Source organism: Hippocampus zosterae, chromosome 5, assembly GCF_025434085.1.
Source record: "Hippocampus zosterae strain Florida chromosome 5, ASM2543408v3, whole genome shotgun sequence".
Classification (NCBI taxonomy): Eukaryota; Metazoa; Chordata; class Actinopteri; order Syngnathiformes; family Syngnathidae; genus Hippocampus; species Hippocampus zosterae.
Window position 1 is genome coordinate 22,497,871 of NC_067455.1, and position 18,505 is coordinate 22,516,375.

Sequence of the window (18,505 nt, forward strand, 5' to 3'; positions counted from 1 at the left end):
GACACGACGAGTGTGTGAGGCAAAGTGATTAATAACAAAAGCACACAAATCAGAGAGGAACAATGCATGCAGTTCAGGGCACTAAAGGAGAGCTGGAGGTGCTAATGTTTTTTTTCTCTTTAAACAATAAGAACAACAAGGCACTTGTGTTTTAGAATGAGGTGTTAATATGAACTGTACAGGGTATTACCAACCCTAAGTAAGTGGCAATCTTGTATTTGCTATTCAAAATGACATTTTCCTTGTTTTTAGGAATGCATTCCCCTTCAAAAGTATTGGAGCATTCGGGCCAATTTTGTATATTTTTGCTGTCAACAAAACATATTTGAGGTCAACATCAAAAGATAAAAATGAGACAACACATCAACATTTGTTCTCCATGTACATCTGATGAGCACAAATATAGGAAAACAGACATTAATTACTGGGGAAGGGGAGAGGACTGAATATTTAGTTGTAAATTCTTCGCTTGCAATTAACTGTATCAGGCCTGCAACCAATTACACGAGGGGTGGCGAATCCGCGGCTCGAGAGCCGCATGCGACCGGGAGCCAGCGAACTGGTCCCAAGTCGACCGCAATGAGTGGAAGGAGGAAATGGATGTAAAAAAAAGATTTGTTTGTAATTTTAGCTTTGTTCATTTTCGGCCCATTCCGACTTGCTCATCGTGGTGTGCGTGCATATGTGCGTGAGTGCACTGGTGGGTACCCGCGTGAGTGCAGCGTGTGTGTGTATATATGCTTGCACGTGCGCGATAGGGTCGTTTCGTGAGAAGTTGGTCACTTCAAAAGTCGATCTTTGGCCAAAACAGCGTGTGCGTGTTTGCGTGTGTGTGCGTGCGCAAGGAAGGGCATCATTTGGCTCTTTGCAGTAACACAGTAAAAAAATGGGCTCTTCGTCTCTAACTGGTTGGCCACCCCTGAATTACACCAACAAACGTTTGCATTGTTTGTTTGTGATGCTTTTCCGGGCTTTCATCACGGGCTCCTTTGGTTTATTCTCAGGGGTTACTCCAGTCTTCTCTCGTGGGGAAAATGCATGCTCTACAAGCTTCATGTCTGGAGAGCGACATGGCCAGTTTCAAACTTTCCACCTCTTTTCATCTGCACTTATTATTCAGCACCCCCCCCCCCCCCCCCCCCCCGATTCTTCTTGTAAATGAGTGGCTTGCAGAATATTCTCATATAATCTTTGTTCGGTAAGTCTTCTGCAAACATTTTGATACTTTGCTCTGCTTTTGCTTTTGCTCTGCTTTTTTTTAGTCTCCAACGAGAGCAGAGGTGGGCAAAGTACAGCCCGCGGTTCGGATTCGGACATTGTTCTTTTTTAAATCCGGCCCGCCGAAGGTTGGTAAACAATTAAGGTTTGATGTGAATGATTGCATTCATTTCATTTGGATTTGTAATTGAGCGCATTTGAGCGGTAGGTGGCTCAGTTGCGTGAAGTTGCAGAGCACAGGGAGGGAAAGAGGCAGAGAGATAGAGGGAGAAATCATATCGCCCACCTGCAGACCTCTGTCAAACGGAATTTCCCGTACCCGGTAAAAAAAACAAAAACATATGCATTAAACTTCCGTAAGTATTCTTGAAATGTATTCTCGGTTTATGTTCTTTGTGTATTGGATTATTTTGTCCTTTGAGTTGACAAGCAATTTAAGTATTTCTTGACTGGTTGGCCACTGGTTTCTTGCGCTTTGCCTTTTGCAAACACTTTTTGTTCGTTCTCGTCTTTTCCTGGTAATTTGTTACGAGCATCTTTCATTTTACTTTGTCGGCCTTGCGTTTTCATGTATGCATCTCATGCAATGACTGTTTTCTTCAAAATATCTTGTTTTTCAACCCAGGAACAGCTCTGTGGTTTTCATGTTGATTCCACCGATTCCTGCAAATGTTTTTTTCGCTGGAGACAAAATGCTGTACATGGAGTAAACGTTAGCCATACAAAAATAAAGACAGTGAACACAATAAAGTAAAGTATTTGCATTTTTACATTTGCTCACATGAGGAATTGGCACCATCCTCCAAGTTGTGAATGAGATCAGATAAAAAATAAGGGAATTGGCCAATGGTTCTAATCTTTAAAAGGAAATATGTCATCCTTGATTATAAGCTAGACTGAAACAGATACCATGAAGTACGTACATCTGTATTTTGGGAAAAGAAAAGTGAACATAAAATTCTCACGAGCACGTTATTTAATAAAGAAGAAATCTACCAACATTGAAGCATGTTATTTAGTGTCTCTTGACTGTAATTTCAGATGTCATGATTTATTATTTTTTATTTTCGAAACAAAAGAATGAGTGAGAGAGAATCTTCATCTTTAGAATGGCAAGGAGTTTCATTTTGTTTAGACAAGCGACCCCAATACGTGATTATTGCAGTAATTAGCTTTCAAATTGCACACTTTGGTTTTGTATTTTTATTCCTATATTTTTGTGGATTCCAATTTGCCTGAAAGTAGTGTTTCTGGTGAAACATTCAACAACTAGGCACGGTTATCCTGAAATGCTTATGCCAAGTTTCTTTTTAACGTGTCTGTTTCGACATTATGTATGACAGTATTGAAAAGCATTCAACACATTTTGTCGAGGGGGCCGTTCTTGGTGAAGGGCAAAGTGACAGTAACTTTGTACACGTAACCGTACACCACTATGAGTGCAATATTCAATTCTTCATTCTCTTTTCAACACTTTCCCTTTTCCATTTCAATTAATTCAGTCTTCTCACATTGGCATTTTATTTGTGTCAAAGATGTGTGCATGCAACCATAACCACAAGGAGCACACGCCTCTCCTGGTGACAATGATGCGGGCCACCTGATAGGGAATAATGAGTGCTAGATTCAAATGAAAATGAAGTGTCTAATTATGTCAGAGGTGCCTTGATGTTCTGTCACTGTTGCAGCACATTTTAAATAACATCCAGCAAATCTCTCTCTTACACAGCAGGCACCCATGACGGATGGAGAGCTCTCCTGCAAGCATTCAGTCAGGCTGTCAGGCCGTTGGCTGCTGCTTCTGTCACTGACTTAAACGGCCACATATGGGACATGAATAAAGCAGAGGCGAAACTACTTGCTTGCGACACAGACATTTGGGTTGACCTTTGCGTACGACTTAGGTATCATTTAAGGGGGAATTACCGAGCAAAATTGCCTTTTGAATTGCTTGAATGCAAATAGTTGCGTCTCTGGAGTGCCCACCCCTCAAGTGTTGAAGTAAACGATCCAGTTACCGGTAATCTTTTGTGAGTTGCCTAGATCCAAATACGTCTTAGCAAACTGTTCTGAATTTGCCTCACTGTGACGTAACAATCTACAAAGAACAGACCCAAAAGATAGCTGGTTTTCAGAGACAAACTGACTTTCATTTTAACTCTTGACATCACTAATGTGAGAAAAATGTCAGCAGAAAATTTGTTCCAAAATTGTACGGGTATGATCAATGACCACCATTTTTTATTATTATTATTAATTTTTTTAGATTATAATATAGTTACATTTGTATTACTCAATAGGGTCAACAAAATACTGACATGGTGATTTTAGTCTGACCCAAACAGAACTTGCTTTAACAGAGACAAGCAATTTCATGAAGTTGGACTTGGCCAAATATGTACAGAAAACATGATCTTTAAGCAGCTAACTTGGACATCTTCTGGCGGTTCGCAGTTCATTTTTAAATTGTTTTGATTAAGTGTTGAAAAAGAATGCATCTCATATTCATCTGTACCTTATAATTAAAATCCAGAAAAAAAGCTAAATGTGATCTACTAACTGGTACAGCACACTCTTTTCATCTATCTTTGGGTGTTGAAAATGAATACAGATGGCCAATAATCAGGCATATAATCGGCTGAATTGAGTTTTCCCCACTGAAAAAAAAGATTTATTTTCATTATTCATCTGAGATGAGATTTTTACATTTGACTTTAAATGTAAAATTTTAGGTTTAAGGTTTATCCATCGAGAGCGGAATCAAAAAGCACTTTTTTTCTTTACAGAAACAGAAATAAACTCTGTTTGTTTATTCACATTTGTATGTGGCTGTAAATCAGTATTAGATTTCAAATAAAAGTGACTAGATTTCTTACCGGTGTGTGTACGATAATGGTCCTTCATTGCTGACAGGTTGAGGAAGGCGTAGTGGCAGGACGGCCAGGAACACTTATATGGTTTCTCCCCACTATGCAGTTTCAGGTGGTTGTTTAGGGCCCATTTTTCACTAAAGGAGCGCTCACACAACTTGCACTCGAACTTCCTGTAGAATATAGGAAATAAAGAAGAAGAAAGGGAGGCAGGGACAGGAAGTCAGCAGGAGAGGAAACTGTTATTTACTGATCCTACCACTGGAATAAAATACTGGTCAGTCTATGCCATGAGAAAGGTAATGGAGGTTGCCGGCTAGTTGCAGTCCTCGTCACCGAGCACAAGACCATTTGATTGCACCCTGTCTGTCCACACTGACACACAAAGGCATACACGCAGCGCACGCGCACACACACTATTCCCATGCACATACACATGACACATGCACACAAAAGAGTGCAGTTGGCTACTGGTATGTCATGTCTGTATAAGCAGCCATTGATTTTTCTGTCCTGGCCTGCCACCTCCACCATTTATTCTCTGCTTTGCACAGGGCCCAGAGGACTACAGAAATTCTGTTACAGTACGTGCGCGCGCCCGCACACAGAAACACACACACACACACACACACACACACACACACACACACACACACACACACACACAACACACACACAGCATGGGAGGGGGCGTGGGGCCCTGCAGGGAGAATAGAGTTCACCTGTCCAGCATCCCTGACCACTTAGCCAGGGTTAAATGAACAGTTATCAACATTTTACCCACCATCCCTTGAGGCCTCTGTATCAAAGCTTCTCCCTAGCTTACAAACTGCATTGAAACACATCCTCATATCTATGTTTTCATCATGAACAGTCCATCCGCATTCAATAGACAGTTTCAATCTCAAATTGTGTGCAAACAATCCACTGTGGTTTGCTGTGCCAAAAGCTTATTTGGGGAATCAGGGAATGCACAAAATTTACAATTGGCATGCACAATGAATCCAATACAATAAAGACAACTGAAAAGAATGAGAACATAAATTCAAGACAGATCAGATGGGACAAAGTTCAATGAAGTTCGATGAAATAAATAGTGATATGATTATAATGGAAACCATCATACAGTATATTACATGTGCGGGCACAATATTAGAAAAAAACCTCCTGTACAATGCAGTGCAAATATGCGGCAGTGTACACTACAACTTTGCAAATGAACATAATTACATTAAAATACAAATATCTGTTAACAGTGGCAATTAAAACTGTGTCTTATTTTCTTCAAAAATACTGGGTTTGTTTTAGTTCATGTTTGGTCGGTCTGAGTTTCTGTATAGTAGGTGTCAGTAATATGAAAACACATTGTTTTTACTAACTCGACATGTGTCTGTTCCTCATGCTCACGCAAAATTGCTTGAAACACTGGGCTTTGTTTGTCTAACACGTGTGGGATGTTTGCTCCTATGTTCATTTGCTGTGCTATTGGGCATCAAGAAACGCACATAAACTAAACACAATAGAAAAACTCAGGCGAGAATTAATCTTTACCCCACCCTATAATTTAGACGCAGAATGACTAATGTGCAAGTCATAAACAAATGAAGTCAGGTTTTGGGGAGCATTTGTCTTGAAGCGAGGGCCATGTTATTTTAGGGAGGGTGGCTGTCTTTAAATCCTGATTGCGTCGTTTAATCCCCATGGTATCGCTTTCATAGTGAGCCGCATGACACTCACCTGAACAAATAATGACTCCACGCAGCATGTAGCATGTGTCTGAATCAATAATTCAAACTCATACATCTTCCTTCCTGGAAGAAGGGGGGCAACGGAGTAAAAGGGAGAAACATGAAATGAAAGAGCTGGGAATTAAAGGTGGTGGGGCTCGGTGGGTGGGGAAAGAGCAAAATGCATCATGGCTACAAGAACTATCTCCGTGTTGCATGAAGGTGACTTTCGGTGGGATTTTGATGTTCTGGTATGGACGTTCTAAGCATGCTTACAAGGAAGGAAAGGGAAGCTGTAAAATGCCACCGGCCTTATTTCTTTCATTACATGACTTAAAACAAACATAATTTGACCAACAGATGTGCATTTGAATCTACATTTCCTTACTCGCTGCAGTATTTATGGAATGCTGCGCATGCCACCGTGGGAGAAGTAAATAAAATGAGTGAAGAGATGCTATGTTTTATTGTAAGCAATATGAACAACACTCCTAAACAGGCCATTGTTTATTATGCAGCCTAATCACAAAGTCAGGCAGACAGGCAGTCAGGGAGGCAGGCCCTTACAATGCTGGGAAGGGGAAAAACGAGAACCAATGCTAAGCAGAGGAGAGAACAGAGGTGCATGCGCCACCAGCCCTGAGTATCAGTGGGTGGTTTGTAAGGATCAGAACAGTGCTTGGGTATGTGTTTTTTTTTCTTTTTTTTTTAATGGGATCAAATGGAGTGCTTTGATCTTGTCCCAGCATGTCAGATTCCGTCACGATTCAATGTCTCACACACAGTACATATACTGTTTGTGCATTGCCTTGAAACAGCCAGGCATCGTGCAAAACCCACTGAATGCAGAAGGAATGCAAGAGAGAGAGAAATCTAGACAGTGGAAGGTGGAATAGGTTTGGCCATTGGCAGGGCTCGGCAATGCACCCAATATGCTTGGTGCCATTTTTTTCATGCGTGCTGGTAAAAAACAAATCATCCGTTCGAACAGCACAAGTGCATGTTTTAATGCTCGTACAGATACATCGGGTGGAGGAGCTCCCACTTTGTGTCTGTCTGTCAGACTGCACACTGAAGACGGAATGCACGTCGGGATAAATCCTTCCAGTGTAAATTCTATTCATTTGTTTTCACATTGTGATGCTAATGTATTTTGGTATATAGCGGTCAAATTTATATATATATATATATATATATATATATATATATATATATATATATATATATATATATATATATATATATATATATGCATAATATTAAATACAAAAAAATTCATTATTAACTAGGTTAACATTTATTAGCACAAAAAAAAGAAAAAACAGACTCAAAATTGGACCCCTGAGTATTGGTAGCAATTCAAAAAAATCTGTTCCATCCTACTTAAACTGTGAATGGTCCCCTTCACTACTTGATATGTTACAAATACATGAATGTGATCAGGACATACACGTAAATATGCATACATGAATAAAGAAATGTAAGGCTCATGCCATCAATTCATTCACTTATAAAGTCATCCATTTTATTCCAAAATTATTGAATGTTAGTTTGGAATTAGCATTCCAAACTATGTTAATAGTTTGAACGTTTGGGATACGATCCGCACGGAGATGAGAGTGCACAACAGCTTTTTGATTCGTATCTATGTGAACACAACACCCAACACAACAGCAGAGGACCAACAGAATCACAGTTTCACTTGCTAGCTAAACACACTTGGAGCAAAACAAATCAGCACATCTCAAGTGAGGTGTAATAGAAAAAAAATCAAATTTATTTATCCATGCAGATATTAACAATAAGGACAGTTTCTGAAATATAATGTTTATCTGGTCTGTCCTTAAGTCAAGTCAAGTCAAGTCAACAGTATTTATAGAGCACTTTCAAACAGCCATCGCTGCCTACAAAGTGCTGTACATGGAGCGATTTAACATACACAATAAACAGTAAGACGAAATGGTAATAAAGGCGGTAGAAAGCACCAAGCAGTAAAATCATGCTGAGTCGAACGCCAAAGAATACAAGTGAGTTTTGAGGAGGGCTTTAAAGATGGGCAGCGAGGAGGCTTGCCGAATGTTCAGTGGGAGGTCATTCCAGAGAGAGGGACCAGCAACAGAAAAGGCTCGATCCCCTCTGAGCCTCAGTTTAGTTCTTGGTACTTCTAACAAAGACTGGTCCACAGACCTGAGGCGCCGGGCAGGTGTGTAGGGGAAGATGAGCTCAGAGAGGTAAGGTGGCGCGAGATTATTTAGAGATTTGAAAACAAAGAGGAGGATCTTGAAAATAACTCTAAAATGAATGGACAATGAATGGAATGAAGAGACATAATAATAAGATTGATTATTATTATTGTTATTATTTTTATTTTTATTCTTATTCTTATTAGGTGGTTTGAAGCAAAATTTATATCAGTTGTCCACGTTTCGGGGTATTTATTCCATTGCTGTTTGTATGTGTGCGGTTCACAGAATTAAATTTGCAGTAAAAGTTCGCACCAAAGTCTGTTCTCAAAAAGATATAAAGTAATGACGAAAACAAAATATGTTGGGAGAATGTACTTCATAAAGGAGATGAAATGCAACAGAATTATAGAATATAAACAGTAATTCATTCTTGGAGATAAGTGTATGGGCATGTTGGATATAATGGGAGAGAGGTCACCAGGCCCACAAAAATTCAGCCTAAGCAGAAGCGATTGACAATCAAATCAGTGGCCACAGCTCCTATATGTTGACTCGGAGCAAAACAAATCAGCACGACATCTCAAGTCAGGTGTTTGGCCTGAATTCTGACTAGAAGGCCACATAATAAATACATTTTTCCCTCCTTTCAGTCTTTCTAACTCTGCTCTTCTTCCTCCATCTCTTCCCTCTGTTCCCACCAGATCATGCAGTGATGTGACATGATTGTATATGTGGTGCAGATTTATTCAGGGACTCAGGTGGTCTTCTGGCCTGTACTTTCTGAAATCTGCATACTTCCAAGTGTATACCGTCACTCATGACCATGTACCGTGGTGTGATCTTGTCATCATTTCAGAAATAAGCTGCTGGCAGAACATCACAGACCACATTGGCCCTAATTGTGGTGTGCTATATATTTCCTAGGAGGTCTAAGTTTGTACCGTTGTCAGTGGTTGTAAAAATTTATTTAAAAAAAAGGCTCAGTTTCTGACCACTGACTCCCTGCTGCCTGTGGTGAGGTATATATGTGTGTGGTAAAGGGAAACAATTGTTGACGATTTTGTGTTATTCAAAATTAATGTGAATGTTTCAATTTGTCAGTGTAATTGTAACAGAGAACCCTCCGCCAAAAAATGTGTACACCCAAAATATCTGTTCATGGCATAAATGACTGGTCAACACTGAACCTGGCATTACAGCAAATAAAATTGTATTTTTCCCCAATGAGAGACATTTAGTGATTGGACCGTTCAACATTTTTTTATTTGTCTAGGGTGTTGGCCAGTTGGTGTGTGGAACTAATCTACAACACTCTCTCATGGCAACACAAAGACAGAAAGAGAGAGGGGCCGACTCTCGCCTGAAGCCAAACTGACACAAGCAGACAACTTCAAAGTGAAGACTGTTGTTTATTTGGTAAAGAGAAAGTGGGGGGAGAAAATTTATCTGATATGCAACTGACAGGAGAGCATTTTCACATGCAAAATAGCGAGTGAGTGAGAGAGATTACCTAGAGGGAGGAACATGACAGCATTCACTAGGGTCAGGATGGATCATCATCTTCAGCCCCCGACTGCATCATCTCTCGCTCCCTCCCTCTCTCTCTTTCTGCCTCCATCTTTATCGCACCACTTGCCTTACTTCTTCCCCTCCACAGCACTTTCCTTCACGTCCTGTTTTCAGACTTCATCACTCTGCACTTCGACAAGCCGCCGCTTAGATCGAGACTAAATTAGCTGAATGAAGATTAAATCATTTGCCCTGAGCTCCCCACGAAATTGGGGGAAAGACTGAGTAAGCCTTAAATGGCAGCTGACTGAATTTGGACCGAAATATGTGACGAAAGAAATGATCTTGTTTTAATAGGGATCAATGCAAACCCAATTTAATTGTGGTACACGGTAAAAAAAAATGCAGAACAAATTGCATTTATCTTTCCTGAACACGGATGCTAGCTTTGTTATATGTCATGATCCAAAGCCAATGTGGACTATGACATCAAACCCGGTAGGATGGTTAGGATAATTCAATCAGATGGGTAGTTTTTAAAACCAACTTTTCTGCTTGGTGTGAGTCACACATTCAAATAAACAAAGTAATTTCTCGATTTGGTGGCTCCAGCATCAACAAGGGAAAAATACTCCTGTGAATGAAGTGGCTCTCCCGGGAAGTCCGAGAACTCCCCTCATTTTAAAGTATACAGTCAGCATACCCATCGCAAGAAAAACAAATAAATACATAAAGCCAGCAAGAAGGGGCCACGCGTGTCTACACGCGATTGTAGATGCACCTCCTATAGCGGACCGCCGCATATGACTGCAATATAAACAACGGCACACAACAGAGATGGTGTGGCTGATTTATGTTTACCTTCTATCACAAGAGGAGGAGGAGTGGAAAGAAAAGATAATGAAATAAATAATAAAAGGCCGAGCCCATCAGATAATCTCCTGTTTATCCTGCTGTAGGGCAAATACAAATTGTCAATTTAATGAACATGGTAGACGTGATGAAAGCGGGGTGAAGGAGCCTCCTGTCTGACAAACAATCAGGAAATGTTATCTTAATATTGTTGTGCTGTTATTCAGCCCATAACTTAGGGGTAAGAGAGAGGAAAATGAGGTGGCATGAAGGCAGCGGGGAACGAGGGGATGGGCAGCGAGGTGCAAAGGCCTTGTCCCTGTGTGGTGGCCCTGTTATTGCCTACCGTATTTTTATTATTAGCCATAGCTCAAGAGTGCCAAACACACGCAAAAAAAATTAAATAAGAAATGGACACTGTACTATAGTCTTAAATCTGAACCGTGCACTGTTGGGCTGCACAAACCTATCGCACACACACAGACTCCACAATTATGATAACAGAATACTGAAACACACCCTTGTGTTGCTCTTTGATTCATCAATCTCTGTATGCACAAGCAAGCTTGACGTGATGTTTCACCACGAGCTACAAAATGCAGGCCAAAAATATACCACAGGGCATTCTCCACACATGCACGGCTACAAAAACATATTGATTTGTATGATACATGTTGGCCCGCTCTCAAATATTCCATCAGCCATCTTTTACGGACTGCTTAAAAGGGGTGGGAATGGATCGCTCAAAGCTTCTTCATAATTATTTAATTTAAGGCTATGCAGTCTGCGTAGCCACCTAAATTAACCATTATCTCCATATTTATATATTGCGAGCATTAAATTGTGTCAGGAAGAATTACTATCAATATGAGTATCTCCAACAATAACTCAGGCCCGCAGCTGAGGACAGGATGCTCTTTATCAGGCTCCGGATAGGCCTTAAATACAGCGCAAGGCAACCATATCAGGGCTTTTTCTCTCTAGTATCAGGCTGCATTAGCACGTCGGAAATCAAATTACACTCCTAGAACTTCATTAGGGTCACCTGCCAATGCTGCCTTGCAATAGAAATATTTATGTTTCTTTGCTGCAAATCAGCAGCCTGGTGCTTCACTGGTTAGCGCCTCAGCGCCACAGTGAAGAGGTGCAGGGTTTTATTCCAGCTCCAGCCTTGCTGTGTGGAGTTTGCATGTTCTCCCCGTGGCTGCGTGGGTTTTATCCGGGTACTCCAGTTTTGTCTGTGTGTGCCTTGCGATTGGCTAGCAACCAGTTTGGAATGTACCCCGCCTACTGTGCGAAGACAGTTGGGATAGGCTCCAGGACGCCCGTGACCTTCGTCAGCATAAGCAGCTCAGATAATGGATGGATGGATCCTGCAAATCAGCACTTTCAGGTATCCAAAGAGATGCCAAATGGTGTGGCTAAACCTGGAAATTGGGTATAAACAGAATCATTTTAAAAAGAAAAAAAAAGTTATAAATTGTGGAACTCAAGAAGTGAGCTGGCGTTTTCAAAATCTTTGAGGATGAGAGTTGCTCGACCAGTTATCATCATCTTTAACTGTGGCTCGAGCCTCCTCTCATCCAATTAGCAGCATCCCTAAATTTGCTCAGAATAGAACAGAATGATGGATGGCGCTGATTGACCGGGCCCTCAACATCAGGCTAATGTGATAAGGCAAATACAAAACTGCTAATAGGGCAGATACTTAGTCAAACAAGATCTAAATGTTATGAAAGGAGTCTTTATTATCTCATCATTGCCAAAAGAATTCACTTTCACGTTTGTTTATTGAATCATATTTGGTGCCCTATTAGTATCTTCCTGTGGAATAATGTTTCATGGGTCTGGATCATAATCACAAAGGGGAGTTTGACTCGACACTGACTCGGTGACCGGAATGGCTGTCACTTCATAGAAAGTGCAGAAAACATGTCGAACAACATGGGGCAATAAATCATTTGGCCTTAGAACAACAATGTGCTCATAGTCAAGCTTCAAACGGGCAACTCATGTTTACTCTCCAAAATGATTTCAGATTAATGAGCACTGCCTCTAATCCAATTACGTGTGTCAAGTTACTTTCATATTTGATTTGGTGTTTCTCCTCCCTTTTCTTCCTTTTCAGAAATTGGGGAAAATGTTTAGCTCATAGATAGCAGTAACAGCAAATTAGCTCTTCGGCCTGACTGCAATACGATGGCTGTAATTCTATCTCGTACGAAACTGTGATACGTTGCAACAACAGGCCATTTATCCAGAATTAAGTGTGTGTCTGTGTGTGTTAGGTGTGGGTCTGTGTGTGCTTCAGCGGGCACAAGTGAAAGAGCAGGTCTATTCTCTCTCTTATTACTGGAATTGTAATTCAATGATCACCTTAGATCACATGTGTGCCATAAATCAGATAGGCATGACAGAGGATGAAAAATTGTATTAATAATGTGAAACTTATTATATGGTCCCAAATGCTCCCTTGATAAATGACATTGTTTGGTTTTGACAACGATTGCATTCAAAACATTATTTCTGTTTGTGTGCGTGTGTGTGTGCGCTCGCACTCAGTTTGTGGGGTGGGGAAGACAGAGGTGGGGTCCCCAAGCTTCATAAAATATTCAAGATGTTTCTCCCACTTCTCTCTGGAGTCAATGGGCATATACGAGCTGTGGCAGTTAGGGTAGAATTGTTGGTGGGTGGGTGTATGTGTCTGAGCCGGGCAGGAATTAAATGATGAATAAGTGAAAAATGCACATCTTCAAATTATGAAGCAATTATAATCCATCTCAATCAGATATGCACATCTTTTAAAAAAGTACAAATAAATACTAAACAAACTACACCTTTGTAAGCTCAATTATATATGAATTGCTGTGTTTGTTTTATTTTTTCTATTAGCCCTTGTCTTGGTGTGTGACAAAAGGATCCAGCAGTGGTTGCTAAACACAATGAATACCCTAATGCTTGTTTATGATTGCTTCAACGCCTTTTTATATGGATTAAGTGTTGTTGCATAGTGCATTAGTTGTATTGAAGGACGTGAAGTTGAACATGGAGCCAGAAACCCAAACCTGCCTGCCAACTTGGACTACAAACTGCTGGACGACAACCGCAGCCCTTAAAAAAAAAAAAAAAGCACCAACTCTGACAGACAAATGTGTGATAAATGTAGTGCCCCGAGTTAAGCAAGCAGGGATTGTCTTCCAGCAAAAGGTGCATTGTGTGTTGAATGACCTTGCTTTACTGATTATTTGATCACGGAAATTCAAATGCCCAGCACACCACACTAATTTTCTGTGTCCCATTTTGTACGCAGTTTATGGAATGGAATTGATAGATAGATATATAATCGGTATGTTTATATATATCTATCTGTATATATATTTGCAAGATGTTTCCAGGGGAGCTCCAAGTGCCTGCCAAATTGCTTTTAACCTTTTGATTTCCAAATTGAATAAAAATAATGTGAATGCGCAGTGTGCACTTCATCTCACAAATAATTCTAAATGTTGGTCTGGTTCAGATTTTTCCCTCAGCAACTTGATTCATACTTTTTTTTCTCTTTTTTCGGGGGGTTGAGGTAAAGCTGTGACATTTGCAGTCAAGTCATTGAGTAAAAACACCGTGACCAAGAACGGCCTTTCCCTCGACATGTTTTTCTTTGCCAGATCCTTTCCATGTCTAGCACAGAGAGTGACATAAGCCCTTCCCAAGGATTTTTTCAATACCCCCTACTCACTATACTAATCATTTCCCATTCCTTTTGTCTTCCCTGCAAACAACAATGATGGGAGGCTATTCATCTCACGCCACTGGAGAGGACAATAAAATAAATCAAGATATTTTCCCACAAATATAATAATATTTTTATTTGGAGTGGGGCAGACAAAATTAATGACTCCGGCCGTGCTAATTAAAAATGGCATAAGTTCCATTAATCTTGGTCATTTGGGGGAAAGTAAGATAGCGGCTGCAGAACTGGACAGAGGAGACACCGCCGCCTTCATCGTGCTCTGTGCAGTGATTTGGGCTTTTTGGGGCTTTGTTAGAGACATAGAGTTAATGTAAGATGTCAATAGTACATAAATTTAACGATGTGTCTGTCTCCACAATGTGAATGCCGTGAAGTTCATTTATTTTGGGGGATCTGCATTGCCAATCAGCGTCCCACTCACAAGATTGCTAATCACATTTCATGAGTTAGCTACACATGCATACCCAATAAGGTGGTTGCTTTTACAAACCCAATTCCAGTGAAGTTGGGATTTTGTGTTATACATAGTGTAGATAAAACGGAATACAAGTATTTGCAAATTATGTTCAACCTATATTTCATTGAATACACGACAAAGCATATTTATCATTTAGTTCGGGATGCAACGTTCAAAAATCAGCCTGTGATGGTAGGGGCTATGTTATTGCCAGTGGAATTGGTAACGTATACATCTGTGAAGGCAAATCATTGTATTCTTCCATCCATCCATCCATTTTTTTAATCTGCTTAGCCTCGCAAGGGTCATGGGCGTGCCAGAGACTATGCACTATGCACCTCGGTACTGTGAGGCAGACATGATAACCAGTCGACCAGTGTGCTGCCCTCAATGTATTGTTTTTATTTTTGTTTAACACAAATTTGTGTTTAATGCTGCAGTTACATTTAGTGGAGTTCCAAACAGGGCCTGATGTTGCCAATTTTGATCATCATCCACGAGTGAGATTGTCTGATCAAGATTCCAATACAATTCTCATGGATTAGCTGCACAATTTTAAATTTCGAGCTCATGATTTTCATAACCTATTAATCTGTCGGTTGGTTTTTCAATTAAATGATGAGTGAGAATTTTGTTTAAAAACACATTTGATCAATACTTCCAGTGCAGTTTTTAGGAAAGCGGGAGGGGGGATGGTACACTGCACTCAGGCTGGTCTACAGTGGGTTGCAGGCTGTGATCATTTTCTGTGATCGTCAATGAAAAACATTGATTGACATGCTGGCCACGTACTTTTCCATGGAAATCAGACAATCACGATTGTTGGAGCACTACACCATACATGTTAACTGTCACAAGTTGAGCTACTACATCTTTGTAATGAATTAAAGTCATATCGGTGTAACCAGTGAGAGACAGAAACGGTTGTTTATAAAACTAAAGCTCATTGCTCCCATCCCAATAATTGAATATATTAAAAATATAAACACTGCTGAGGGATATGAAGAAATTTCCAACAAAATAATTATTCTAATTCCCCGATCTTCTACTTCAAATCCCACAAATGAATGGCCGTTCAGTAGAGACAGCGTGGAGCAGTGCAAGGACGAGACATAGTACAGACAATTATGCTTACACCACAGGATATGGAACAAAAATGGGCAAAAAGACACTCAAGATAGTAGACGTCTAGAAGTAGATAGTAGAAGTTTATGACAGCCTGTAAAATAACCATGGTTTAGTCGTGGCATCATGAGGATACCCCATTTCTGCATTCAAAAGACAAAGTTCAGGACTAATGTACAATAAACAGAAAAATAAATGTTTGAAAAAATATTCTTAACATGCCGTACATGATATAGTCCAGATACAGGGAGAAATTCTGTAGATTACAAACAAAACCCTTTATTCACTACCTGTGCATGGGCATAAGTAACATGCACATGCATACAGATTTGCATAATATACTATGAAACACACTAGGCATATAAAGTATGTTAAGCGCACATACACACAAATTCAGGCAAACGTGTCTCCAGGTCAGGGGGACAGCGGCAGCTCTGAGCCCGCTGTGACCTGGCGTCCAGGTGCTCAGGAAAACCGCTGTTAACAGCAACGATTGATGATCTAATCAAACTGTCACCACAGCAATCTGCTACAAGGGAGGGGAGTCTGGGTGTGTGTGCATCAGTGGAAGGTGAGTGGGAGCGGGGGTGAACGCAGGTGGGGTGGAATATCCAGGAGGCCTTGTGCATGCTTACTGTTAGTCCAAATTGAGAGTGACAATCTCAATAGTGAAAAGGCCTCTCCCTCCACCCCTATAACTAATGGAGAAAACTCCGACAGCCCTCTTCCGGAGGATGTCACATAATCAAGGGAGCCCCAAAACACCCTCACCCAACTCTCATCATTATGCCTTGATTCAAGCGTGGTGGGTGGACTACCAAATAATGTATAACATCTCAACCAGGCAAAGCCCAGCAACAGGCTGTGCTGGAATTGAGGCCTGTTATTGACTGTGTTGTGTTATATTCTAAATTTGGCCGGCGTAAAAATTCTGCATACCTTTTGACACTGGGTGGCGCTGGTGTTATAAGTCAGGAGACGAGTCGAAGAAAAGATTGTGCCATGGTGTCAGACATAGAACCAAAATCAAGAAATTATAAATATTGGAAAATAAATATATACAATGGACCTTCACTACTCATGGGGGATGGGGCCCGCCAATTGCAAAAATCTGCAAATAATAACGTACCGTATTTTCTGCATTATAGGGAGCCTCTTCAATCAATGGTCGGTTTTAAAACTGTTTTTATATATAGGGCGTATTGCATTATAAGGCGCATAAAATAGCGGCTGCAGGTGCACTATGGATCCACTAGATCAGGGGTCCCCAACCGCCAGTCCGCGGACCGGTATCGGTCCGCAGGGCATTTGGTACCGGGCCGCACAGAAAGAACTCGCCTTCATTCTGTTGTATTTATTTCGGAATACAAAAGATACTTTATTTTGAAAAATGACTGGATTCTCCATTACATCCGTCTGTGTCACGCTTGACACACGTCAAGCCACGCTTCTGCGTCACGTGACCGATTACGCTTAAAAACACAATGAGTAAAAAACTGCTGGAGATCGCAAATGACGGCGACCTTAAAAGTACGTTCGAGCCAACTGGATTAAAGTTATGGCTGAATATTCTGAGATCGCCACAATAGCACTGTTGCTATTTCAGACATCCTACCTGTGTGAGGTGGGGGTTTTCTGCAGCAATGGCGACTAGAAATAAAATTACGAAGTAGACTGGACATAAAATACACACTTGAGGTGTCATTGTCTCCTATTACCACGAGATGGGACCATCTGGTTGCAGAAAATCAAGCTCGGGGCTGTGGTGAGTCATCATTCTCATGCACTTTGAGTTTGCATTGTATCGTATTTTGAAGGCATTAAACATGACCATCGCGATATGCGTGTTGCGGCCAGATTAGCCGCTCCTTGTGTTTATTATTATATTTCAAAAACACCACCATTTTCATGCAGCTCATACCATATTATTTTGTCGTATTATTTCCGCCACACCTTAAATGCCGGTCCCTGAAAATATTGTCTGACATAAACCGGTCCGTGGGGCAAAAAAGGTTGCGGACCCCTGCACTAGATGGTGCTACGTTAAAGGAAATGCAATACAATGTAGCTTTATTTATTTTGAGGCTTCACAACACGGACATGAAACATAAAATACATATGGCATTACAAAACAATAAAGAAAGATGTTATGAAGGCAAATGATTCAATCAAAAGGCACACAAACTTCATGGGCTCACATCCACTAAGAGCTAAATATCCGTATAAGTCTTGCTTGTCTCCTTCCTTTGTTGAGACAGTAGTCAACTACGCTTCTGGAATTATCTTTGTTTCTTAATGGCCGCACAGAGCTCACAAAGTCGTTGTCTGCTTGAGTGACACTTTTATGTTACGACTGGTTCCTGCTAATAATCACCACAAGACGGCATAGGAACACTAACAGGAAAACAACTCAATTGGGAATATGAAGAGAGTTACAGGCTCTTTATATATGCGCATTGAAGGCTTTTGAAAAAATTGAATGCTTTTAGGTGTGCTTTATGGTGCGGAAAATACAGTGCAACATTTAGAACAGGTATATTTCGTTCGCTGTTTTGCTTGGGTTTTTTGTTTTGTTTTGTTTTGTTTTTTAACCCCCAGAATTTGGGGTTTCTGGGGGTGCCTATTACACCGGCAATATGCAACCATGTCAATAAACTCATATTTCCATTGCAATTTCTGTCAATAACTTTGTTTTTAAGTTCATGTTAATGCTTGGAATATATTACTGGTGTGTTGCTACTCAAATGAATACTGTAGAGTACATTGATTTGCTATGTACATTTCTGCATGGGCCACCCCTCTCATATGCCCAT

General features: G+C 40.6%; 1 protein-coding gene across 1 annotated transcript in view; it reads right to left on the reverse strand.

The window, feature by feature from the left end:
• The window catches only part of znf407 (zinc finger protein 407), a 203,634-nt gene that overhangs the window by 77,712 nt on the left and 107,417 nt on the right, over positions 1-18,505 (reverse strand). Inside the window, exon 6 of the mRNA XM_052064622.1 lies at positions 4,095-4,261. Within this exon, the coding sequence (XP_051920582.1) occupies positions 4,095-4,261 (167 nt within the window). The remainder of the gene's footprint in view (positions 1-4,094; positions 4,262-18,505) is intronic.